Source organism: Abrus precatorius, unplaced genomic scaffold (assembly GCF_003935025.1).
Source record: "Abrus precatorius isolate BTA unplaced genomic scaffold, Abrus_2018 Scaffold2, whole genome shotgun sequence".
Lineage (NCBI taxonomy): Eukaryota > Viridiplantae > Streptophyta > Magnoliopsida > Fabales > Fabaceae > Abrus > Abrus precatorius.
Genome location: NW_020874362.1, coordinates 11,237,106 through 11,264,388, shown reverse-complemented (window position 1 = coordinate 11,264,388; position 27,283 = coordinate 11,237,106). Strand labels below are relative to the sequence as shown.

The following is a 27,283-nucleotide window of genomic DNA, read 5'->3' as shown; positions in this document are numbered from 1 at the left end:
TATTTACAGGAAAGTTTTAATTCGACCTTTTTATACCACATGTTTTATACTAAATTCATTTTATTTCCTTTACTTTGTTACAAATTTTATGTAATTTTAAATGAGAAATTAATGGCATTACGGGCAACACAATATATAAGTTGAAGGCCAAACATTCCATAATTGCACCTAAAGGTAAAATCGAATCTACTTTATATGCAAGATCACATGATATAAGGTATTTCAAATGCTATTGCTTCTGAATGTCCAAATAAAAAAGCAATGATTGTGATGGATAATGGAGACGTTTAAAATAAGTTCAAGTAATAATGAAACGCACAATTAGAAGATTGTATTGATATGGCTGAACTTATACACAGAAATATGTTTGTTATTAGGCATGCTTTTAACATATAGTCTAACAAAGATAATGATGTTGAACAACCAAAGCATATCTTTCATACTAGGTGTCACAAAAATGAAAAAGTATGTAACATAATCACTAATAATGGAAATTGTACTAATGTTGCTAGCACCTTGTTAGTTAGAAATTGAACTTGCCAAATACAAAGCATCATAATTCATACACACTTTAGTGATTGAATGATTGTGAAGACATAAGGGTGCATCATAATCTAGTGGTTGAATGATTGTTGGTATCATTTTCCATTAAGAAATACAAAGATGAAGTTATGATTTATATTTTTTAAAAGGTTATATTCCATCTTCACAGCTGTATTAGAATCGACAGCAAGCAATATAAATATAATGAAATTTTAAGAATGAGAAAATTGTTAGATTATTATTATTAGTGTATCATATGATAGATATGGACTTGGGCCTTTCACTATGTATATTTGTAAGTATACTTGTGTGTGTGTGTGTGTGTGTGTATATATATATATATTATTTTTCTGCTGTGAATTCAACACACGGATTCTATTTTGTCTCTTATTTTCTCTTCATCTCAACATGGTATCTAGAGCCTAACGAGGGATAACCCTAGTCTGTCTTTCCAATGGACCCACTGTCCATTGGTGTCAAATTTTTTTTTCTGGAAACCGTGTCTCATTCCGATTTCCGGTCAACTAGTGTCGCCCTGCTATTTTTCCGGCACCTTTTCCCCTTTCCCTCTCTTTTTCCGCCGTTGCCACCGCCGCCTGCCGTGAATCCCACCGATGCCACCTTCGTCAGACTCGCGTCGTTCATCCGAGTCCAACGCCACCGAATTCGTGTCCATCGGAGTTGGGACGCGCTCACACGCGCCATTTCTTCACCGACTCGTTCTCCTTTGCCAGCCACCGTCAGTCGCACGTGGCGGCACGTTCAGCCACCGTTCCAGCCACCCTCGCCGCCGCCAGACTCGTCTCAGTGTCCTCTATCCAGATCTGGTCTTTGCTTGTGCATCTCAGGTCTAGTCTTCGTGGATTCTTCCTGTTTGGACTTTTTTTTTTCTCTCTCTTGTGGTTGTTTCTCTCTCCTACAGTTGACCTATGGCTACTCCTACGGCTACTAAGTCTGATACTCCCATCTTCACTAACTATGTCAATGTCCCACTCTCTATTGACAAGTTAGATGGCGGTAACTATACACATGGGCCTCTGATATCATGCTCTGGCTAAAGGATCAGGATTATCTTGATCATCTTACTCAAAAGGCTGATTCTATCGCCGAAAAAGATCGCCCTCGCTGGTCTAAAGTTGATGCTCAGATTTGCAGTGTTCTTAAGTCGACTATTCATCCTACCTTGAAGCAGATATTTCGCACCCATAAGACCTGTGCTGGGGTTTGGGAGCAGGTTAGGGTTCTTTACACCAATGATACTCAACGCCTCTATGGTGTTTGCCAAAATCTCTTAAGTATCATTTCCCCTAGATGTATTGATGGATCCATGGCTGAGTACTTGGGCAAAGTTCATGGTCTTTTACATGACTTCAATGAACTCCTGCCCCCCACCTCTACTCCTACTCAAGAACTGGAGCAACGCCAAACTTTCTTTATGTTGATGGCATTATATGGGCTCCCAAACGAGTATTCTATAGTTCGTGATCAGATTTTGGATTCTCCGACTGTGCCCACTTTGACCTCCACTTGGTCAACCTTGTTGCGTGTGCCGCCCAAGTCATCCATTAACATACCTTCTTCTGTCACTCCTGTTGACTCTTCAGCCTTAGTATCCTAGCGTGATGACCGTAGCCATTTTCACAAACCAGGCAAGGGTCATTACAGGTGCGATCATTGCCACAAATTGGGCCACACTATTGACAGGCGTTTTGCATTGCATGGTCGCCCTCCGCGGTCTGCTAATGTTGCCCAGGTTTCTCCCTCTGTGTTGTCTGATACTGCTGCCCCTTCATCTGATCATCCAGTACCACCGGCTATCTTCAACGACTTCCTTAAATGGTATGAGGATCGTCAGGCCTTTGGTTCCATTACTTCTGTTGCGCACACGGGTAATTCCTTTGCTGGCCTCACTCACTCCACCTCCCTTGGTCCTTGGGTTCTTAATTCTGATGCCACCGATCATATTATTGGTAATAAATCCCTTTTCTCTACCCTTTCCACCTCTGGTTACTTACCATCTGTGTGACTTTGGCTAATGGCTCCCAAGCCTCATCCCATGGTGTTGGTAGTGTCCACCCTCTTCCTTCTCTCTCCATTGATAATGTCTTTTACGTCCCTGAGTCTCCATTTAACTTATTATCCATTAGCCGTCTCACTCGTTCTCTTGATTGTGCCATTTCTTTTACTAAAGACTCTGTTTTCTTACAGGACTAGAATTTAGGACGGATGATTGGCGCCTGATGTGAGTCTCATGGCCTTTATCAGCTTCGTACATCTGCTCATGTTGGCTCGGTGGTGGATTCTCCCCTTCTTATCCATGCTCAATTGGGTCACTCTAGTCTTGCCAAGCTGCAACAACTCGTATGAGTCTGTCTAAGTTGTCAACTTTGTCGTGTGAGTCATGTCAATTAGAAAAACATAGTCGTAGTCCATTTCCTAGGAGTGTCAATAACATAGATTCATCTCCTTTTGCTTTAGTTCATTCTGATATTTGGGGTCCGAGTCATATTAGGTCTACTTTAGGATTTCAATATTTTGTTACTTTCATTGATGATTATTCTCACTGTACCTGGTTACTTTCATTGGATATTTTAGAGGAGACTGGGCTAACGAATTCCAAGCCCGTTGACACACCTATGGATCCAAATGCTAAACTTCTACCAGGTCAAGAGGATCCACTCTTAGATCCTGAGAGATACAGAAGACTGATTAGAAAACTAAACTACCTCACTATTACTCGTCCAGACATCTCTTTTGCAGTTAGTGTGGTAAGTCAGTTTCTTAATTCTCCTTGTACAGGTCATTAGGATGCAATCATTCGCATTCTAAAATATATTAAAGAAGCCCTAGGAAAAGGTTTGTTATATGAAGACAATAAACATACTCGAGTTGTGGGATACTCAGATGCAGATTGGGCAGGTTCTCCTACTAATAGGAGATCCACTTCTAGATATTGTGTCTTAATTGGTGACAACTTGATTTCATGGAAAAGCAAAAAGCAAAATGTGGTGGCAAGATCAAGTGCAGAAACAGAGTATAGAGCTAGGGCTTCAGCCTAGGATTGATTATATATGTAACAAGCTTGGTGTATATGATCTATATGCTCCAGCTTGAGGGGAAGTGTTAGATTATTATTATTAGTGTATCATATGATAGATATAAGCCTGGACCTATCACTATGTATATTTGTAAATACACTTATGTGTGTGTGTGTGTATATATATATATATATAAAATTTTCCACTGTGAATTCAACACACGGATTTCTATCTTATGTCTCGTTTTCTCTTCATCTCAACAAAAACAATAGATCTTAACCATATTAACCATACATGAATAATTAAAAATAAAAAAAATTAAAAATGTCATCCATACCTTTCAAATAAGATTCAACGTCAATATTCAATATTTAGCAGACAGTACCCTCTTGATTATATTGCATTGTGCAGCAACATGCATTAATTCACTCAGAAAAATTAACGAGATTTAAAATCTTAAGATTAAATCAAATTAAAATTAACTCACTGGCATTTTCAAATTGTCTATAGTAACAATTTCCTGACAGATCATCCCTATCTTTCACTTAGGTATCACATAGATATTCCCCCTATGATACAAAAAGCCAAGTGTACTCCAGATTCTTACAAACCAATCTGCAAATCATTAAGCTAACAGATCTCTAATGTTAGAACACCTGAAATGTTCTTATTTGGTCCGTCTTCTCCTGTCCCTGTCTCGGCCTCTATCCTTATCATGATCATCCCTCTCTCTGCTTCCACTCTTTTCCCGGTGCCGGTCCCTTCCTCTATCACTGTCAAAATCATAACTTCTATCTCTTTGTCTCTCTTGATCCCTTTCTAAATCATGTTCTCTTTCTCTGTCTTTACCTGATAATTTTGGCTGTGGACTACTACTTGGACTTCGGCTGCGGTGCCGTTTCCTTGAAACATCATGCCTATCTCTCCTCTCCGAAGATCTTCCTGCAATTATAGTAGGATAACCAAACAACACTCATCATATTCTAAAATTCTCGCATCATTTGAAAGCTTGATCCAGAACAATAAGAAGCATCAACACATACAGAGATATAATTTCATATTTTGATGTCATTTTGCAAGAAATTAGAAGCTTGCATGAAAAGGGTGAAAAGGGTGAAAAGGAGTGAGGAAGTTATTAAAAATGGAAATGTATGAAGAATGCATCATATGACATTGACAACAATTATGCATCTACATTGTGGATTCTCACTCCATGCCTCCTTAATCCTTATTACTTCCATTTTAACTTAAAGTGAACACCTTTTTTCAAGAAACTCCATCGTTGCATATTTTATCCTCCTGCATATCACTATAACATACTATTGAACCACTACGATATGGAAATTTGAAAACCGCCATGGCCCTCAAGAAAAAGAATATGATAGGACATGATGAACTGAATAATTATTACCGAATCATATTTCAAGGACAAATAACTCGTCCTCAAAATTATAAAAAAAACATCTCAAATAGGTAATAACACCATCACATGCAACTACAGTTACTGTTACTGAGGTCAAATAGGCCATATAAATAAAATCAACCATGCAATGATAATGCTGCTGCAAGTTTCTACCACGATTGCAGGATGTGTGCACCAGTAAATTTGCTCGACATTGTCCAATTAAAATTCAATATTACATCTAAATTACAAGGAATTTGAAGTTTCACAATCATCACTGTGATTTCAATAAAAAAAATGCCAAATCAATTGCTTCAGTATGACTTTCGAAAGAAAAAAAACAGTAGAAACAACTTACTATTGCCTCGACCATCTTCAACAGAATCTGATAGCCCATACTCCACTTGCAGCCGTTTCCTATGTGCCAAAACTTTCTTCTCAATTTCCTCCAAATTTTTAATTCCCCTTTCTTCAAGAGACTCACGATATTCAATTAAAGCAACCTCCAAGCGTCTCAGCTTTTGCCTGTACAACAGTTCATAACATGCTCCATTAGCAGACACCAGATATGATGTAAATAAAAATCCTTCTACAGGCTATATCCAAGGAAAAAAAATACGGACTTGAATAGTTTAGGGGATAGAAAGTTAAAACCACCACTATCAAATATAAACGGAAACACAAACTGTGAAAAGACAGTATATGCTGGCAGAATGAAACAACATGATCAGGTTCATAGGCAACCTACTAATAACTCCATCTGGTACTGAAAAGAATGAAGGGGACAGCAATTAAGGCAAAATACAATACAACCTTTGCTCTTCATTCATTCCACTGTCAGCATGAGCTGAAAAACTTGTATCAGCAGCAGACTCCAATTCATCAGCTTTAATAGGACCATCAGCAACATTCTCACTACCAGAAGATGAGTAGCTTAAGCCAAGATTTTTTCCACTTCTCCTTTGTTCATCGTCACTCTCATCATCCTCCCGGGCCCATTTAGAGGCAGGCAAAACTGGATCATTCTTCTCCTTTTTTGTGAAGGCTTTAAGTTCAGGCTGTGGAATAGGAATGGTTGGGGCTAAAGACACAGACCCTTTGCCCTGTGACGGCAAATCTTCATCCCCATAATGGTTCCATCCAGACAGTCCTACTGGTTCAGGCTCAGCACTTGTTTCTCCCTGATTACTTGAATATTTCCCTGAACTCACTTGGTTGTGGGCATATTTCAATTCGTCATCTAGTTCGTAACCTCTTTGCTTTTCTGCCTCTTCAAGACTTAGCAAGCGTGCAACCATCATTTCTCTACCCCCAACAAGTGACAATCCATTGTGTCGGCACCGTCTTTCCAGCTCAGCAAGAGGAAGATTCATTAGCTCCTGCATTGCAGCTCCTCGACCCATTGCCAATGCAGCATCTTGGTTGGTCTTGCCACCAAAAACTGTATCTTCAGAAGTGATCTTCTGCTCAATCTCAGGAGCATCACCACATATGGAATGGAATGGTATTACCCCAGAGTTCCCAGGTCGAAGAAAAGTGGCTCTTAGGCCATTCACATAAGCATCTGAAAAGAGAAACCAGTCGGCCCACACTTGCAAAACTTTCAGCACTCGTTCCTGGAACATTTCAGGCAAGTTCACCAAACAGAATAAGAAAGAACAACAATAAATTATATCAAGGCAATCTACAATTCTTCAGCCTACCTTTAGGGCTTCAGCAGTAATCCGCCCCATTATGCTACGGTACAGGTCATTAAAACTCTCCATTATGTCCGGCAACGTTGCTTCAAACTTAGTGCGATATGCTGATGCATTTCTTACAGGAGCACTACTATTATGAAGAATATCAGAGACAAGCATAAGCCTTGCAATTTTAGTTGGAATAGGGGTTTCTTTAAGTGTCAAGGATTCAGTCAGAACTTCAACAATCTGCAGTTAAGATTAAATACAATTAAGAAAGCATCCTCCAAAAAATTAATGTGTATTAAATGATAGCATGAGACCAACATCAATGCCAGATAATACTGTCTTTTTCTACTGTTTCAGAATTCAGGTGATATGCAAATTCAATTTCCAATCATATTTTTTCTCCCTTCTCTTAAGATCAGGTACAGTTATCCTACCAAGTGTCACAAAGCCTAAATCCTTTTTCCCCCTTCAACTAACCTATGCCATGCTGTTCATAGTTACAGATTGCAGGTATTGTTAATAGCCTAGAACATCAAAAGTGCAGGATTATAAAGGTGGGGCCACAACCCAAGCCTTAGGCAAAACCCAGGCTTAAACTAAGGAATAATTCTGTTCAAAGTTGAAGAGAACTATTAAGAGAACACAGCCTATTATATAAAGAGGAGTGTTAGCAACACGCTACTTAACACTCCACTATTGGTTGAAATTTATTTAAAACTCCAAAATTATGAATGGGGCTCATTATATTAGGAGTGAGACAGACATAATTTTGTGATTCTCAATAATTTAGAAATTTTATTATGCAAATTAAATCATTTATACTATGTGCATATAAACACTCAAAAAATTAAAAATACTCAAAATTCATGAAAAATTGATGATTAAAAATAAAAAGCCATAGGTCTTAATCAAAACATAGCAAGTAAATAACAATAAAACTATAAAAGCAAAAGAAAAAGTACAAAACAATATTGCCAGGTTGTAGTGTGGATATTGCTCACTAGACAGAAGCAAGAGAAACTAGATCCAATTAGGAATTTCTAAATAGTGAAAAGGGGAAGAGATGCATCAATGTTGCCCCTAAAAAAACCGCGCAAAACAATCCTTTTTGGGGGACAAAAAAATTAGATTCTTTGAAAATTTTCACCCTACTGCCTCTACAGCCACTCTTTTGGCTGCTACGGTCATTATTTAAAAGCACTCTGCTATTCAATTTTTGTACTATTGATAACTATGGCAAAGATCAACTCAAAATAAATTCAGTATCTCAAAGTACACAGTTGTGAAGATATATTGATTCTTTAGGGATGAGATAGACCAGATCAAGCCCAGGCATTGCCATAAGTTTGTCTAGGGCCAATGCTAGGATTTAAACTAAAGCCCATCAATCCAAAAAGTTAGGCTTACAAGAATGGATTATTTAGGTACTATATTACTGTCACACCACAATATTCGACAAATTACTGTTAACAATAAAGATAAGGAGTAAGCCAATGAGCATTTCTATTAGATAAAGTAAGCAAATGGGATAAAATGGATAAGGATTAAGGACGTCAACAATAATTTTACTCTCTAAACATGTAATGACAATTTTACTAATGGAATTTCTGTAACCAATGAGCATACTAACAGTACTACCTCGCCGGCTGCATCAGCATTATCTAAAGAAAACCCCATAGCCTCTTTTATCTGGCTCCTCTCTAGTGTTAAAGCACGCAGCATATCCTCAAACTCATCCCTCTGTGCATCGGTCAGTGTTCTTTCAGGCTCCACACGCTGCCAATCAAAAGAATGGAAGTTGTAATAGTAAATAAATCGTGAGACTGTTGAGAAATGTATTCATCCTGACTGAAAATACAACAATAAAGAGTACCCTGCTTCTTCCTCCAGCATGAGTGGTGCCAGATTCCTTTTCATGTTCTGGACTTTTTGAAGTTGGTAATGGGGGAGGAATCCATCTGGAGAGAGAGAAAATAAATAATATATAGATTTGTTTAGCATGTACTTATTACGAGTGACCCATCCCATCCAGAGACAACATAAAATTAAAAAAAAAAAAAAAACAATCCATCAATACTCTTTCTTCCCTTTTCTTGTTTCTAATTTTTGGCAATAACCAACAACGTACACACTAAAAAGGGAAAGAATAATTAGGGTACCTTCCACTACCCGTTATCATGATAAATGGTTCAGTCCTCCATCTTTGAAGAGTATCACCCTGCATTACAAGCAAAATGAACACATTTCAATCAATTCACAAACATCCATGTTACTTGGATTCTTTAACACTAATTGTTAAATAAGCTTTTTCCATACTTGGATTCTTTAACACTAATAAATTCGCACAATACTCAAGCATTTTGTTTAATCAACACATTCCCAAAAAGTATATTGCATCCTTACAAGATGAAAATTGTTGTACCTGAGCAAATGAGTAGAGTCTCCAAACATAGTAGGTATGTTCCTTCGAGCCAAGAACAAACAAAAAATTGAAAAGAGGATTGCCACGACCCCTCTCCATAATAGCTTGTTCAAAAGCACATCCTCCATCAAGGACATACAAAGCCATTGTATCAATGACATGCCTTAGATGTTCATCCTCAGGAGGTGTAACCATTATATCCGGAACATTAGGAGTTAGAACCTGGCAATAAGTTATGACAGGAATACTCTAAGAACCATTATATCAAGCACATTAGAAGTGTAACCTTAGTAATTTTACATCTAGTACCTTGTATTTTTATAAAATATTCTGACATCTAATAGCTTTTTTAAAAACTTCTTTAGAAAACCACAGAATTTATTAAGAAGAGAAAGATAAAAAAGTTGAGGAAAAGAAATCCTCAGTGGAAAAAAAAATAGAGACTAAAAGGGAAACAAAAAGAGAAAAAGATCAACAACCATACACAACATGCCAATCTCACTCAAGATTTAAAAAAAAAAAAAAGACACCCCCCTGAAACAACCATTAGCAGCAAACGTAAAGAAGCTATAAAAACTATTAAATCCAACCAGAGAAAATTCTAGCATTAGTATCCTACCACAACCACATACACCAAAGAAAATTAGAGCAACACCAAAGATTTGGGCATTTTCGCTCTTGGAATTTTCGAGAGAATATGTATCCTTTAAGAAACAAAAATGCAATCGATGATGGTTTATATGTATCCTTAAAGAAACAAAATTTACATGTTTGCAAAAAGTAATTGCATTTTACACACAACTAAAGAAACATTTTTAATAATGATTTCTGATCTCATCACTACATGACACTACTATAAGGTATAGACTTAAAGAAACTACAACAGTAAAAAAATGAGGATTTACCAATTCAGAGTTCTGATTAGGCACAGATGTCACCGGCAGACCAGAAGGGCCAGACAGGATCACAGTACTACCCTGTAAACAAAGAAATTAAACATTCTTTAAAATTTAGATACACTATTGCATGGGTAAGTTCCTTTTCCTTAAAAGTTTTTCTTCTTTTGGTGGGGAGGAGCACAGGACAGGGGAAAGGGGGCTTTCTTTTTTAGGAATTACTTTGGATGAAAAATTACAGAAACGGAACAAAGTAAACATTTTTAAGTGGTTACTCATGTTAAATTGAATAACCACCTGAAAAGTAATTGTTCGCAGAAGTTCTCTGTATGAATTTTTTTTTTCTCTTTTCCCAACAAGATAACAGTAATACCTCCTTACTCCTGATTGCCATATGGCCTGGTGGAGGTGCAGGTAGTGCTTGCGATGGGAGGGCAACAGACTTTCCCCATCCAATTTTCAATTCATACTCATAAACCACAACTCCTGCACAAACATTACATATTTTTTGTCAAGCATAACTCAATGATTATAAATGCTAACACTACATTGTAATATTTGCATACATATAAAAAATAATTACTGGCCTGATTCCTAACAAAATTAGCACTCGCATCCTTTTCTTACATAATTCAGTATCCATTCTTCTTTTATAAACAAAAAGGAAGTCAAATTAAATACCTTAATCAGATATTATATAACAGTTTACTATAAGTTATAATTGCAAAATAGAGAAAATAGTAAATACAGTATGAACTTGGTATGAGTGAAGAGTGTTTGCAATTGAGACCAAATGTCCACCAAGGTCAGGTGTATCTGACTGATGACACCTTGCATATGATGCACAGGGAACAGGGAAGCACAACTTTCACCCATCTTACCTGCATGGCTGAGATGCTTTCTGCAGCTCTGAATCGGACCTATATTGTCTGATCAAAACACTTACAGCCTACTTTTTATCCCTCCTATCAACTTAAAATTTAATGGTACAACAGCTACCTTCACTCTACTCTAACCATCCATAATATGACTTTCCACAACCACAGCAGTCAATAGTGGCCGCTATTGCGGAGGTGTGGAGCGGAGCAGCAGGGTGCTGATATCTCACTGTCTTTGCGTCACATTTCACTATAGGGCCATTGCACCAAGAATAGAGCAAATCGCAGCCATTGTGGCCGCTATTTCATCCTAGGTCAAATCCCTACTTTACCCCCCCCCCCCCTTTTACATTTCTAATATCTTTTTCTCCCTTGTAGCCTAGCCCTAAGTCCCTTTTACATTTTTCCCTCCTATCTCAGTTCCCGTTTTCCTCTTGCTTCCGATGTCCTCCTCCATCTCCGGAAAAGCTTCCAACACAACAAAGTCATTCTCCAATCATCTTCTTCATCTCCGACGAAGCTTAGTATTTGACCCAAACGTTTTTCAGTTGACTTCTTCATCTTCAGTCGCCTTAAACTCCAACGAAGCTTCTAACGTGACCCAAACATTTTCCAGTCATCTTCACATCTAGAAACTTCTGACAAACCTAAATGTTTTCCGGTGAATGACCATTCTCTGTTTTCTATTTTCCTTCTCTATTTTGATTTTCTTCCTCTATTTTGTTTCAAATTTCAATGCTTAAAATAGCAGTCATCCCGCTATAGCGTTTTTGGGGTCAGCTGCTCCACCCCGCTATCTGGGATTGACTATGTCCACAACACATTTCATACTTTAACAGCAAGATAGAATCTCTAATTCCTAGTGGCATAAGAGATGAACCAAAAACTCTGCAAGCCACTACATCTCTTAAAATGATATCAATCACTTACAGCCTACCTTTAATCCCTCCTTAAGACTTAAAAATTTAATGCTACAACATCTACCTTCGCGATACTACAACCATCCATCATATGACTTTCCACAACACATTTCATTGTCCAATAGAAAAATACCATCCCTAATTCCTATCATTGCAGAAAATATGAACCAGAAACTGTACATGCCACTAGATGTCTTAAAATTATAACAATCACTGCTTCATCCTTGACAATTCAATCAATACTAAAATATCAAAAATCTCCAAAATTCTACACTGCTGATCCTGTACAGTTCCATGCCCGCCGCCTCCAGTGAGTCAATATAATGTACTTAATAAAGAAACAATAACCTTGCAATGGATTGTTAGTAATATGCCAACAGAAGACAAAACTACGCAAAATTATGGCCAGATGAAAATATGTTAATCTTTGACAACTTAGAAGATATCATTTAAAGAGTACAACTATAAATAATATTAATTCAGAATTGAAGTTTTTCAGCAATTTAACATAACATGAATGCAGACTTGCATCAATTACTTTAAAAAAAGAATTATAAAATAAGTTATCATCTTCCACAGTCTATCCACTGATTTCAGACAAATGGATCACACCTTGCATTTCATCTTTTGCAGCCTGCCCATCAGCTCTGTTCATGAAAGCAACAAAGCCACAATTTCTTTGCCGCCTTCGCTCCTCCTCTGTCCTAGGCCACATAATCTTCACACTAGCAATAGGTCCAAATCTTCCAAAAGTGCGGAGCAGAAAATTTTCATCAACCTACAATTATAAAAATGCCAAGATAAGGCTAACATGTCCTAATTCCCAATAAGCAACAATGCCCATTTATTTAAGGGACATTCAAACCTTGGGTGAAAGATTTCCAACATAAAGATTTGTAGTTTGTGGATCACCATCGTCAAATGATCCTGGAAGTTTTCCACTTGGGTCAAAGTCATCAGGCAGTTCATCAAAGCGACTAGACTGTAGTTAAGGGGAAAAACTATCAGTAAAACTACTTCATAAAATTATTGAGCAAGAGAAATAAAATGAAATTCTAAGAATATGCATATACAGATAATTATTCTCATAATGTATATTATTAAGTAAATCAGGTAATATTTGTAATGGATAAAAATCAAAACAAGCATAAAGACATCATAGCATAACAAAGAAGTAATGAGGAGAACCATGAAGGAAACATAGTCAATAAGCACGAAAATAAAGGGAATGATGCTTTGCAAGGAGTTGATGGGCCAACGGCTAGAGCTAGAACAAAGACAGTCAAGGAAGCCTTAAATCAATTAGTGGCCAGACTGATTGAATCAAGCCTGGATATGGTCAGAATGGAGCCCAAGTTGACCCACCTAATTCAAATTGAAGAAAGTGATGCTTAGGACCTTTTTAATTGAGCTTTGGATTTATTTGTTTAGTTTCTCATTAGCGTTCTTAGTATTGCAGCCTTGCAGGTCGTGAACCTGACATAGTTTATTAAATATTTATAAAGTTGTTTTAAATGTCTTAATTAAGCTTGTATTGGGCTAAAGTAAACACTAATTTGGAATTTGAATAAAAAATAGGATTTTCATATTGGAGAGAACTTTGTGCCTCTTTACGGTTTGTGGGTGAACCAGTAACTTTGATATTATCAAGAGCATTCTTACTCTTGTGGAAATCCTCACTAGGCTTTTCATTCTCTTAAAGATTGTGGCACCTTTGTTCATCTTCCTTTAATCCATTTTTATTCTAAATTGAATTTGGGCGTAATTTGTGCTTCCAACCCTAGGCAAGTCTGTTTGTGATTCATGGTTATTGGGAATCACATCAATAAGAATGAGATTTTATGATACAATCATCACATGCTTACTCCTAAGATTTAAGTCAGAAGGAATTGAGGAAAAGTGAGAAAAATAAAGGGAAATTTTGAGAGGAGAATTTTATAGAATTCCTAGTACAACTCCTAATATACAGGAGACAGCATAAAAGACTGTTACAACTGAATCAGTTAAGTTGTAACACAACTAGGCCGTAAGATGATCTGTCAGTTAACAAATTTTACAAAACATAATCACTCCCGTGCTACAGTGGACAGGATATTATGCACTATAGGATACAAATTACATAAATACCATTAATGTTTAGCTTACACAACAGCATTTCAATTATTCCAAAGAGTAACCTACAACTACAAGTAACACAAATCCTACATATTTAAAGATAGAGGGACAAAAAATCCAGCCACCACAGTACATGCAGCATGCTATCAAGTAAAGAAAAAGCACCACTTACCATAGAATGTTCTCCATGACGCCCATCACGCCAATGTTCACGTTCTTGATTTCGCCTTTCCCTCATCTCTTGTTCATGCTTTAGCTCCTCCATAAAATGATCAATGTTTCTTGATTTTCCTTTCTCTTTCTCCTTTGGCTTTTCCTCCTCTTTCTACAAAACACAACAAATAAGCATTATATCTATAAACATCACAACTTGAAAAGAAAATCAGAGGTCAAAGCTTCAATGGAGACACAGACTTTCCTTTCCGGTTCTTTCCCCTTGGTTGCCATTGGAGGAGGAATAAAAGATGGTACATACCTGCACAAAAATACAAATGATTAACTTCCATACTAACTAACTAAAAATACATTTGTACTAAATAAAAGTATAAGAATTATTAGATTCAGCATTTCCAAAACACTCCCTTGAAGTTGTACTTTACATCTAAACTGTAATTTCAAGAATTGCCACAGAATAATCCGTCAAAATCTTTCATAATACACTAACTTCACATCTTAACTAATACTCACAATCTGAAAAACTCAACAACAAATTCACATCACAAGAACTGAACAAATATTTGATTTGCAAGAGAAAGCTTTTGAGGGAGCACCACCGTATACATGGGAACCTTCACAGAACCTACAGACAACAAACCACAGGCAGTCCCCCTCTAACTCGGCTACAGAAGGGAAACAATTGCCCAGTATGAAGCAATGAGGCAAGGCAAGAACTCATGAACTATTCGTACTTAACTGATTGCTTTTATGGAATCTGATTGGTTAATCCTGGAATATTTCATAACATCAGTATTATATCTTAAAGTTATTTAGAATAACAAATAATATCCTGATTGTATCCTAGAACATTAAAGGATATCTCAAAGATTACCAAAATAAAACATCTCCATATGACATGTACAGTTTTTGCACAAAAGAATAAACTACAATGAAGAAGAAAAACTACAAAAAGACAGGAGTATAAGGAATACTCATTAATGTAAGAACAAGAAGCAAAGCAAAATATGGAGCAAAACTGCCCAGTCCCTCCAGCTCATGCCCTAGGAGATTTTTCAAGGCCATACAAGGACTTTTGAAGATGACAAACTAATCTGAAAGACTACCCCTGAGCAACAAATTTATGAGGTAGCTCCATATAGACATCTTTCATGAGATCACCATGGAGAAAGTCATTCTTGATATTGAGTTGATAAAGAGGCCAATGACGGATTGCAAGCACGGATAAGAATAAACAGATGGATAGACGCCAGTTTAGCCATTGGAGAGAATACATCACTATAATATAAACCAAAAATCTGCTTATAGCCTTTGATCACTACACAAGCCTTAAGACAACAGCCACCAAAGCCAACCTTGACAATGTAAATCCATCTCCATCCAACAAAAAACTTTCCAAAAGAAAGAGGAACGAGGCTCCAAGTACCACTACTTTGAAGTGCACACATCTCATCCATTATGGCTTGTCACTAGCCAGGATGGGAAAGAGCATTACCTGTATTCTTAGAAATAGAAACATAAAACAAAGAGGAAAGATATGTATAAAGGATAGGGGACAAACAATATGTTAAAGCAACATAATGAGGAGCAAGACTATCAATAAAAAGTATACCTTTCGAAGAGCAATAAGATCAAGCTTAGGAGGCAAGGCCAAAAGATGTGGAGGAGTTGGTGCCAAAGGTAAATCAAAAGGAGTCTCATTACTTGCCAAGGGTGGCAAAGGGAATACATGGTTTTGTTTATAATATACTTGTAAAGGACATGAAGGAGGAATTTATGGAAGAGATGGTGTTTTTGGTGGTTAAAAATTAACAAGAACAAGAAGAAGAGACAAGGGAAGTGTGATAGACAAAAAAGTAACATCAACCGAAACAAGAATATGATTAAGAATCAAAAGAGTAACCCTTATAACATGCTAAGATCTAGTATAATCAAGAAAGACACATTTCTTAGCACAACCACAGACTTGTCAATTGTTGGACTAAGATTATGGACTAAAAAAGTGAATCCAAAGACACGAGAAGAGAAAGGATGTAAATACTATAGAAAAACAAGACAAAGTGTTGTACATGGTTGTTGAGGATGAAAAAAGGCATTCGATTAATAAAGAAGCAAGCTATAAGGACAGCATGACCCCAAAAGCAATCACGAATATTACCAAGAAGAAGAGTGCGAGTGGTTTAAGGTATCTATTTTTTATGTTAACAATTCCATTTTATTAAGGGGTATAAACATAAGTCTGATAAAAAATGTCATTAGAAGCCATAAAATTTTGAAAAGTGTGAGACAAATATTAGTATTATCACTATGCAATATATGAATAGGAATACCAAATTTATTTTGAATTTCATGATAATAAGATTGAAATATAGAAAATAACTCTAATTGATTTTTCATAAAATATAACCAAATGCAATGGAAATAATCATCAATAAAGGTAACAAAATACTTAAATTTTTAAGTAAAAATAATGACTTGGACTTTAAACATCAAAATGAACCAAACTAAACAAAGGCGAAGCTTGACTATTATCACGACTAAGAAAGGAATTGCGGATATATTTGTCTAATTGGCACAACTCACAAGACAAAGCAGATAGCTTAAAAGGACTATAGGTACCATTTGTTGTAACTTGTAAAGACCAGGACGACCTAATGAGCATGAATCAGCAAAGGGGAGTCCATCATTAGAACAGCTGACCAGCATGAGCAAAGGGATAGATATGGTTAATAAAATCCTTGTGAATCATTTTGTGCTAATCATCTATCCCGAACATCAATCCTGCAAAAAAATAGTCTTCCGTATAGGAAATGATGCAATTTGAAGAATGAGTTAGACGACTAGCGGATAACAAATCAGAGAGAGATGAAAGAACATAAAGGACATTATCAACAGATAGTGAAGGAAAGGGACGAACAATACCAAAACTCTGAGATTGTGTTTGAGATCAATTAGCTATTGTAACAGATAGTAAGTAACAAGAAGTAGAAAGAGAAAAGAGACTTGTTACAACTGATATGTTCAGTGACCCCAAAATCAAGGACACAAGGGGCAAGAGAGGTAGAGTGGGAGATACAAATGAAGGAGTTATGCACAATAAAGGTGAAACTAGAGATGCGACACTCCTTATACCACCTACAGGAAGTCACTATAGACAGTCACTATAGACAGGAGGAAGATCAAAAGTTAAAGCACAACTAAAGCTGTAAGCTTGAAAGGAGCAAATCAAGCTGCCTCGGCCATAGGACAACTAACTTGAACGTGTCAAAAATGCCAAACAGCTATTTAAAGCAAAAATGAGCAAACCAACAACAAATCTAGAAGGAGTAGGGAAAGGGCAGGATCAATGTTGACAGTAACTGAAAAAACGGCATCATGCACGGCAATGGCTTGGCAAGTTTGACAAGCTACAGTTTTGCAACACATGAAAGCGCATCTAAGCTTTGATCAATGTGGGTCCAGCAGCAATGGTTTGCACGTGGAGAGGCAATTCATATCATGTGGTCAACGATCAAAAAGGTCATTGGATTAGTGTGCCGGGGGTGCAAAGTGCATTGGCAGTGAACAATAGTTGAAGAGATTGGAAACCAAAGATGAAAGTTTGTTTCTAGTAAAAAATTTCACCAATGAGTAGTGGGCCAACCAAAGAGGCACAGAGATTACAGTTAGTCTTCCGTTAGGCTCTAAATACCATGTTGAAAGGGAGAAAAATGAGAGAACATTTGAATTATGGGTCTCAATTGCATAAATATTAATAATAGTAATAATTATAGAATATTTACAGATTATTCAATTACTTAGTTAACATAATTACAAAGATAAACTTTACTATTACTATCATTAAATATATTTAAAAATAATAAAGTCTAACATTTGTGGATTAACAACAAATCAAAGAGCTTATAAGCAAGAGCACCATGAGTCTAAATAACATTAGACATTTTAAACAAACAAGTTATTCATCCATAGAACCCAATCTCTCTCTTTTACTCTTGGATTGGATCCATATTTAAAAATCCTAATATGATATCAAAACCTGATCCAAAAGAGGAAAGCCCCAAAATTTTTTTAAAAAAAGTCAAGCCTAAAAAACATATTAGTATTGTGGCATTAAAAAGAATTCAAGAGAAGGAAGCACAAGCTCAAGCAATAAGAAGAAAAGCAAAACCTTTTTATCAAAGCTGCAATACCACAATAATTATACAAATGCTTAATTAAGTGTTTGATCCCTACAAAAGTTGCACATGGATTCATCCACATGTTCTCTTACTTTTCTCTCTTTCAACAATGTATCTAGAGCCTAAGGAGACTAACTTTAATCCATATAACTTTGGTTGGCCCACTGCCCATCAGTAAATTTTTTTACTGGAAAACTGACTTCATCTCTAGTTTTTGCCTTTTCCGCTATTGTTCACCACCGAATGCACTATTCTTGTGACTTTTCACACTATTTGGGCCACCTTTTTGCGCTGTTACGGAAACTTTTACAAAGACACTATTCTGACGACCTTCTTGCCAGCGACCACATGATCTGAACTGCCTATTTGTGCGCAAACCAAAGCAATTAGAGCCACGTCAATCAGAATTGAGACGCACCCTCATGTTCTGCAAAATCGTAGCATGTCAAATTTGTCCAGTTGCCGCAATAGCAACTGGTGACACCATTTTTCTGACCAGCGTCATCCCCATTCCATTCTCCTTCCATGTATGTGCTTGGTTTGCTTGTTTTGCTACCTAATAGCCATTGTTTGGCATTATTGACATTGTCCATGTTAGTTTCTCTTGCTTATGCGCTTTCCCATGTCCTAGGCAGCTGCATTTGCTCCTTCAAAGCTTATAACTTCCATTGTGCCCTCACCTCAAGCCTCTAGTTCCACTGCCTCTATTACGTACACTGGTAATTCCTTTATCGGTATTTCATTCTCACTCTCCCTCTCTTGCTTCATGTGTCCTTGATTAGGGCTACTAATCACATCAGCGGTAACAAGTCTTTTTCCTCTTCTCTTTCTACTTCTGGTTATTTACAATCAGTTACAATGCCCAATGGGTCTCAAACACAATCTCAGAATTTTAGTACTGTTCATTCCCTTCCATCACTATCTGTTAATAATGCTTTTTATGTTTCTAGATCTCTCTTTAATTTGTTATCCATTAGTCGTCGAACATGTTCTCTTGATTGCATCATATTCTTTACTAAAGAATCTATTTTTCTGCAGGACTGGAGTTTTGGGCAGATTGGTATGGGATTGAGTCACAAGGACTTTATCTATATCCCTCTACTCATGTTGGTTTGGTGGTAGACTCTACTCTCCTAGTTCATGCTCAGTTAGGTCATCTCATTCTTCAAAAGTTATAGCAAATGGAACTAAGTCTCTCCAAACTATCCACTTTGTCTTGAGTCATGTCAATTAAGCAAGCATAACCGTGATTCCTTTCCTAGTCGTATTAATTGTTGAGCTTTCTCTCATTTTAGTTTAGTTCATTTTGATGTTTGGAGTCCTAGTCTTATTATGTTTATCATAGGATTGAGTTATTTTGTTATTTTTATTGATGATTATTCCCGTGGCACTTGGTTATATTTAATAAAAAACCAATCACAATTATTTTTTATATTTCAATCTTTTTACCATAAAATTAAAAATCAATTTGGTGTTCCTATTCGCACCTTGTATGATGATAATTCTTGTAAATATTTGTCTCATACTTTAAAAATTTTATGACTTCAATGACATTCTTCAATCAGACTTCTTGTTCTCATACCACTCTACAAAATGGAATTGCTAAAAGAAAACATAGACACCTTATTGAAACTACTCGCACTCTACTTCTTCATGGTAATATTTCTCATAATTTTTGGAGTGATGTTGTCTTTAAAGCCTACTACCTTATTAATCAAATCTTCTTCCATCCTTACACCCAGGAACCGCATTCTGTCTTGTTTTCTTATCAATCTTTACATCCGCCCCCTATCCTCATGTCTTTGAATCCACTTGTTTTATTCATAATCTTAGTCTAAGGATTGACAGGCTCTGTGCTCATTCTCACAAATGCGTCTTTATTGGTTACACTCGATCACTCCAACTCTTAATCGTTATCTCGTCTCAACTGATGGTACCATATTTGAGTCAATCCTATTTTTTGGGTAGGTTATAAGTGTTACTCTCCTCATCCATGCTAAATCTTATTAAGTGTTAAATATATTTAATTATAATAATAAGGTAACTTTATCTTTTTAATTATGTTAATTAGGTAACTGAATATTTAGTAAATATTGTTGTTATTATCAATATAAATATAAGCTCCATTGTGTGGTTATACTATACATTTGATTATAAAACTTCAAAGAATAAACTGAAAAGAACTTATTCTAATGAGCTATACTAAAATATCTTATTGAAATAAGTTGAAAAGAGCTTACAAGAGCTATAAGTTATTTCCACAAGTTCCTCCAAATAGGGCTATGGTAAAGTGCTTATAAAGGTTTGGGCAAATTTCACCACATAAGCTAGCTTTTAGGATTGAGTTAGGCTCAATCCAAATTCAAGAAAAACCATATTGGTAATTTTATGCCACCACAAACAACACATTTTTCACCATCTGCATTTCAGTAATAGCAGTCTAGGCATCTATTTAGTGCCCAAAACTTAAAGTTAACTGAATGAACCTAGCATGTAAAAGTCATTCTTCATCTATAAGTACCTTAACATAATTGCACCAGCATTTAGGGAATAAGAACATCTGAAAAGCAGACCTCAATTCATCTAGACAGGCATTACTCCCTCTGCTCTATTTTATAAGAAACTTTTAGAGATTTCTTTTGGTCCTTAATGTAAGACCCTTTACTACGTCTTTCATTATGAACCTTCTAAGTTCTTAACAATTAATATAATAAAAAAGTTGAGTTTAATGCAGTATAAATTTGGAATGTTGTAATTATTTTTTTTTTTAAATCAATACATTAACTACCTCCAACAACCTTTCTTAATCTATGTGATTTAATTAAAAGGATCTTATAAAAATGACCGGAGGGAGTATAAGCAAAACCTTGAGTTGAGAGTTCAATGAAGACTAAGCTAAAAGAACACCACTTCTTAGTCGACAAAAAGTTATATGAAATCAAGAGATCACTGATACTGAAGTATGTTTCAAGCTTTGAGATCATCACCAAGAACAAATCTTGTTCTCACATTCATAGTTACCAAGAACAAAGAAAAAGAGAATTGAAAAAAGAAGAGGAAAAGGAGAGAAGAACAGCAACCAGCAGGACAGTGAGAACAAAAAGGAAAACAGGGCACTTGACTAAAATGCAGAATCAGTGAACAGAGAGCATGGGTAACCAGAACACACCAAGTACTGACCAGAAAATACTTGAACATGGTTGGAAAGTCATCGAAGAGCAATGGGCTGATGATGAGTTGCATAGTAATAGAGGGGCAGCTACTAAAGAGAAGAGAGAGTGCAAAACTCAGAAGAGGAATGGATTGAATTTTATTGAGAGACCTTTTGAAACCCATTTTATTGTGACTTGAAAACCCCAAAATACCCCCAAACAAGCAGTAAAAAGTTAGGGCACATTTGAGTTTTCAATTGTCTTCCGCATCGTGGCACGCAACACACTGCGATTTTTGCCGCTACAGCGGCCACAGCAGCCGCAACACTAAAATGCAACACAATAATGTGAGAATAGTGGCCAGCTGCTGTGATGCAGCACACTATCATGTGCTATTGACAACCTAGCTCACGTTTGTTATACATTCCCAATACAGATACATACATACAAGTGCATATAAATGCTACTAAATAAAAAACAGCTACAAAGACTAAACATAGAAATGTATCTTTGAATATAGAACACATTTGGAATGTTTTCTTATTTTTGAAAATTCTTTTTCAAAGAAATAAAGAGGCTGAAGCATTTAAAAAGCTAACATTGTATTTCCTTCCATGTTAAAATTTTGTGCTTTTAGGTAAAAACATTCCTGGGAACATGGAGAACCTATTACCTATTAAATTTTCAAATATTACTTTACTTCCTGAATTGTATTTAAAGGTCAATAGCTTTTATATTTTCACAAAACATCTTTCAAAAAATATCATAAAACATGCCTTTTCCACACACACACACACATATAGAACAAAGTAAAGATGATTAATAAGATTTACAAGGATAAGAAATACCCCTTAAAAACAACAAACATTAGAGTACATAGAAAACATCAAAAAAGCAAAGCTACCTAAATTTACAGTATATCTGTAAGAGAAACCCTAGTAAAAATACTAACTGCAAATGTAAGAGAATAAATAGAAGCTGAATGCCAAATCTTGCAGAAAGAAAACAACTGATCCAAAGGAAGCTCCTTAAAGATGTAAGAATTACTATACAACGAAAATGCACCAAATTGTAGCAAAGATTGCACATTGTCACAAAAATTTGGCCTCTTTCCTTCCACCAAAACCAACCAAGCTAAGTCAATAGAAACTAGTCCAAGGACCTATGACATACCCAACATTGTATGATAACATCAAACAAAGAATTTCACAAAGAAACAGCTGCACAACAACCTAGGAACATATTTGAAACTGATTCTACAATTGCACCACACATAACAAACATTTTAAGTTACAAAAAAAGGACAAAATCAATGAGACCCAAGAGTCTCCAACTCAAGGTGCTTCCCATTATTCAGAGGTAAATTTCATAAAGAAGTGGAGTCTTGAACGGGGAAAGTTGCAAATAGCAGAATTGTGCAAAGAAGATAAACGATGTGATGAATTTGATAGAGATGAGGGAAAGCCAATGTAAAAAAGTATTACTAACTTTAAGGAAAGCAAGGACTTAAATGTAATAATCATCCCATGAATTAAAACTGTATCAGCATCCCACCTATTTTAGTCTAGCCCTAAATAATTTTGTATTTTCAATAAGATCTATGCTCCATTTGCATACAAACATACAGTCTCACACACACACACACAAACATGAAACCTCAAATCTTTATGTGACAACAAATGGAACAGTTAGATTCTATTCTCCCTTCAGAGCAACCACAAAGTCATGTGCTTTTTTTTGCTTTTAATCTTTACCATTTTAATAAGATCTAATGGTCTATATTTAATGTTTTTCATTCTCAATAACTAAGGCCCAGTTATTAGTTTTAATTTTTGAATTTTTTAAAAACCAAAATCAGTTTTCAATTTTATAATTTTTAGTTTCAATTTTTTGTAATTTTTCAGTTTTAAATTTTAACACTAAATTTTAAATTTAAACCACACAAATCACTTCTTACTTCTCAAGCAAAGTTTGTTTGGTGACAGACTAATGATATGGGCAAGGATATGGGAGAGGGAGCTAGCAGTGATGACAATGATTGGTAGTAGCAAGCGTAACTGCGGCAACCACTATATTAATGGTAATGATGATGACTTGACAATGATATTGGTGATGGTGGTAGCAGGGATGGTAGTACAACAAAGAATGATGATCATAAAGGTGACAAAGACAATAGTGGTGACTACAACAATAATGAATGCTATGGTAGTGGTAGTGGCAGCAGCAACAGCGATCATGATGGCAGCAATGTCGGTGGTGGCAGCAGTCATGTTGACGACAATGGTAGTGGTGAGGACAGTCATGGTGGCAACTGTGGTGATGGCAACAACAACGATTGTTATGATAGAGGTGGTAGTGGTGGTGCCAATAGTCATTGGCTAGTGGTGGTGGGTAGTGGTTATGATGATAGTGAGAGTAATCTGGTAGTAGCAATGACAAAGATAATGGTGATAGTGATGACAGTTTTACAACTAAAAACCAAAACTACTTTTTTTGTTTTCAAAATTAATGTAAAACTATCTTAAAATTGAGTTAATCAATTAAACTCCATTCTATCCGAACAAGTTTTGTTTTGAAATTTGCATTTGGAAACCAAAAATTTAAAACTCACAACCACCACGAACAAGCCCAGAGGTTTTTTCACTTGAGTAATTCCGTAAATAGACACACTTACCTGCATACACAATTCTCAGTGAATCTATAAAATAAACATTGCAAACAAGATCAACCATTCCACTAAGTGACTTTGTAATCATAACTCCATAGTTCCTTAACAAGTTATAAGTCACTTATATAGTTTTCACCCATAATGATTTATATATCATTCCTTCATCAGATGTCCATGAAGGTATGCCATCCAAGAATATTAATTTGTTATGCCTTGACACAGATATACTTAAGCACTTTACCTTTGACAATTTCAAATAAATACACCCAAATTATATGAAGAATTTAATCAGACAATCAAATATGTCTCTATAGAAAAAGAATATCTATACTTCTCGATTCTCACCGACAACTCTAATTTTTATATCATCATCTGATAAACCACCCACAAGCCACAACAAGCTTTTGTGTTGGATTTATGAAAAGAGATGACCTTCAATTCAACAGCATAAGGATTATGGAATTTAAGTTATCTCTCAAAATCAAGTGCTTTCCATTCCATAAGCAAACAGAACATACCACATATTACGGGAGTAGGAAAACCTATAACTTAAGCCTGAAAAATCCAATGAAACACCCCAAAACTAATAACAACAACAAATAGGTTAATCACATCACATTATTTATTGTACTTATAAAAAATGCATCATCGAATGTATTATTATTCATAAAAACTAAAATTATTCAATTCATTATAGCTATCCGTACAAACCTAAAAAAATCTATACCTTAATGATGTGTTTTTTCTACATATGATGCCTGATTAAAAGAGCACAGAAACATGGTCAATCAAAAGCATTTAGTTACCTACTTCCCTTCTTTGGACCAGATACCCCATCTTTGGACTTTTCACCTGCCATCCGTGAATGAATAAAAAAGGTCCATACTTTTATTAATGTTATTATACAAAGTAATAGCAAAAACTATGTATTTATCCAGAACATGAAAAACAGATATAATCAAGACTTCAAAGAGTCAAACATAAAGAATATAAAAAGGAGGGGCAAGAAATACAGAATTCATTTTAGTCATACTAACCCTCAGAATCATCTTTAAATTTATCATTGGGATTAATTGTTCCTCCTCGAACAAAAGCCTTTGACCCAGGAGTACTATCACCTTGAAATGACTCTACAAACTCAGCATACAGGCGAGCAGTCTCATCTTCCGCTCTCTGCATGAGAAAAAATCTATTATGATGACTAGGGAAATGTCTTTCCAAAATTCAAACAAGAACTAAATAAATTGTATATATCAACCCTACTTTCTTCTTTGCCTCCTCCTCTTCTCTGTGTTTCTGGAATGGAGTCTTTTTCCGCGTGATGGAGAATGAACTCATCCCTGCATCAGCAAAGAAAGCCTGCCAAAGGAATATTAAATACATTTTGTGGCCTCGAATCAGAAATTACACTTTTCAAAACACCCCTAAGTTTTTCACATCATTTCTCGTTCTCTAAACCAATTTCTAGTTTTAACTTCACATTTGATTCGCAAAAATGAAAATTACTAGCACATCTGATATGAATCCCCATCAACCTGGACTCTAACCTATCTAATCCAAATGCTCCGAGAAACACAAGAAAGAGCAAAGGCACAAAGAGAGAGACATTCTGCAAATCCTAAAATGCAGTAGCCACTTTCTCCCACTCAAGCACAGAAACTAACAGTAAGAACCCAACAGATTTTCGTCTAATGTAACCTAATAACAACATATAACAATTTCCAATCTCATAAAACAAATAAAACATTGAAATAGCTAAGTATAGAGGAAATCCGAAGGAACCTTCGGAAAAAATGAGTGAGTGAGGAGCAGCAACAAGTTGAATCCAACGGCGAATAATGCGTGCCCTTCTTCCCAATTGAGCAGAGTGACAAAACGAGCACTTCACTGAAGGGCAAATACATGGTCTCATCTCATGAATATAATAGCTATAATATAAATACAGAATAGAAAGAAGGTAATCGAATTGGAAACACGCTTATCGGGGTTTGGTTAAGAGAGAGAGAGTAGAGCGAGAGAACGGGCGAACCTCGCATCAACTGAACTCACCTCACCTTGACCTGAATATGGGTTTGCTGTTCCCTACTTGTTCGATGCGCAGTAACTCTGATGATATAAAAGGGCACGCGACCACAGGGAAGGGTATTGGTATTGCCTTGTTTTCTGTCGCAGGAACTTATTGATTTTATTTAGATTTACATTTCCAATTTTACAAAATAAACTAGTCATAAGCACAGGTTTATTTTAATTTTAGTATCTAAAATATGTTAAATAAAATTATTATCCATTATAAAAATATATTAAAATTTAAAAAATTTAAAGAATATAGTTGAGACAAAAATATATTTTACGAATTTATTATAACATTAAAATTATTTTTAAGAAAACTCACCCTAAAAATAACTATGATAAAATTTATCATTATATAATATTATATTTAATATTTAATGTAGTTTATGTGTATTTTTTATTATTATTAAAAGTTTTAATATAATATTTTTAGTAAGTTATGGTTAAAATATAAAATATATCAATTTTAAATATATCAAGATAATTTATTTTATACTTATTATAAATTATATTTTTAATAGTTTATAAATTATCTAAATAATATATAATTATGTATTTTAATTTACAGTACAGTAAATATCTTCTTTGCTGCTACATTAATTCTTAGATTATTATTTCAAAATAGTGTTATGAATAAAAATAATAATTATGAACAATAACTCAATATTTTGACATATATTACTAAATAAAAATATAATCTTAAAAATAAATTATTTTATTTAGAAATATTAATATTATAATATAAAAAATTTAGATATATAAATTTTCATATATGTATGTAAAGCTATGTTGAATAAAAAATTTTAATATTAAATTTTTAACATATAAAAGATAAAATTAAAGTTATATCACATTTAAAATTGTTACATCAATATATTTTATGAATAAAAATATTAAAAACAAGAAAATGGTAAATATATATTTGAAATTACGTTATATTATAATAAAAGAAATAAAAAAAGTATGTTGAATAGAAAATATTAATATTAAATTTACATTACATTTTTATAAATAAAAATATTAAAAACAAGAAAATCGTAAATATATATTTAAAATTTAAATTATATTATAATAAAAGAAATAAAAAAAGTATGTTGAATAGAAAATGTTAATATTAAATTTTTAATATAAAAATTAAA

The 27,283-nt window shown here is 35.2% G+C and overlaps 1 protein-coding gene across 12 annotated transcripts; it reads right to left on the bottom strand.

The window, feature by feature from the left end:
• Positions 1 to 3,898: 3,898 nt before the first annotated feature.
• Positions 3,899 to 26,236, bottom strand: LOC113858918 (protein RRC1-like). Of its 12 annotated transcripts, none has more exons than XM_027491715.1 (19): positions 26,124 to 26,232; positions 25,857 to 25,961; positions 25,338 to 25,433; positions 25,112 to 25,247; positions 24,881 to 24,926; positions 14,317 to 14,377; positions 14,075 to 14,227; positions 12,653 to 12,769; positions 12,400 to 12,565; positions 10,363 to 10,475; positions 9,999 to 10,070; positions 9,094 to 9,315; positions 8,831 to 8,889; positions 8,545 to 8,629; positions 8,310 to 8,447; positions 6,687 to 6,911; positions 5,797 to 6,599; positions 5,342 to 5,508; positions 3,899 to 4,523 (listed from the first exon to the last, which is right to left on the bottom strand). In XM_027491715.1, exons 3-19 carry the CDS (start codon positions 25,410 to 25,412, stop codon positions 4,249 to 4,251), a joined length of 2,913 nt encoding a protein of 970 aa, XP_027347516.1. In that variant the 5' UTR covers positions 25,413 to 25,433; positions 25,857 to 25,961; positions 26,124 to 26,232; the 3' UTR covers positions 3,899 to 4,248. The 12 variants fall into 12 exon arrangements, 11 of the variants coding, with proteins under 11 accessions (XP_027347516.1, XP_027347518.1, XP_027347514.1 ...); XM_027491717.1 differs by having other exon boundaries at positions 3,958 to 4,523; positions 26,104 to 26,202; XM_027491713.1 differs by having other exon boundaries at positions 3,958 to 4,523; positions 25,338 to 25,414; positions 26,104 to 26,158.
• Between the last annotated feature and the right edge of the window lie 1,047 nt (positions 26,237 to 27,283).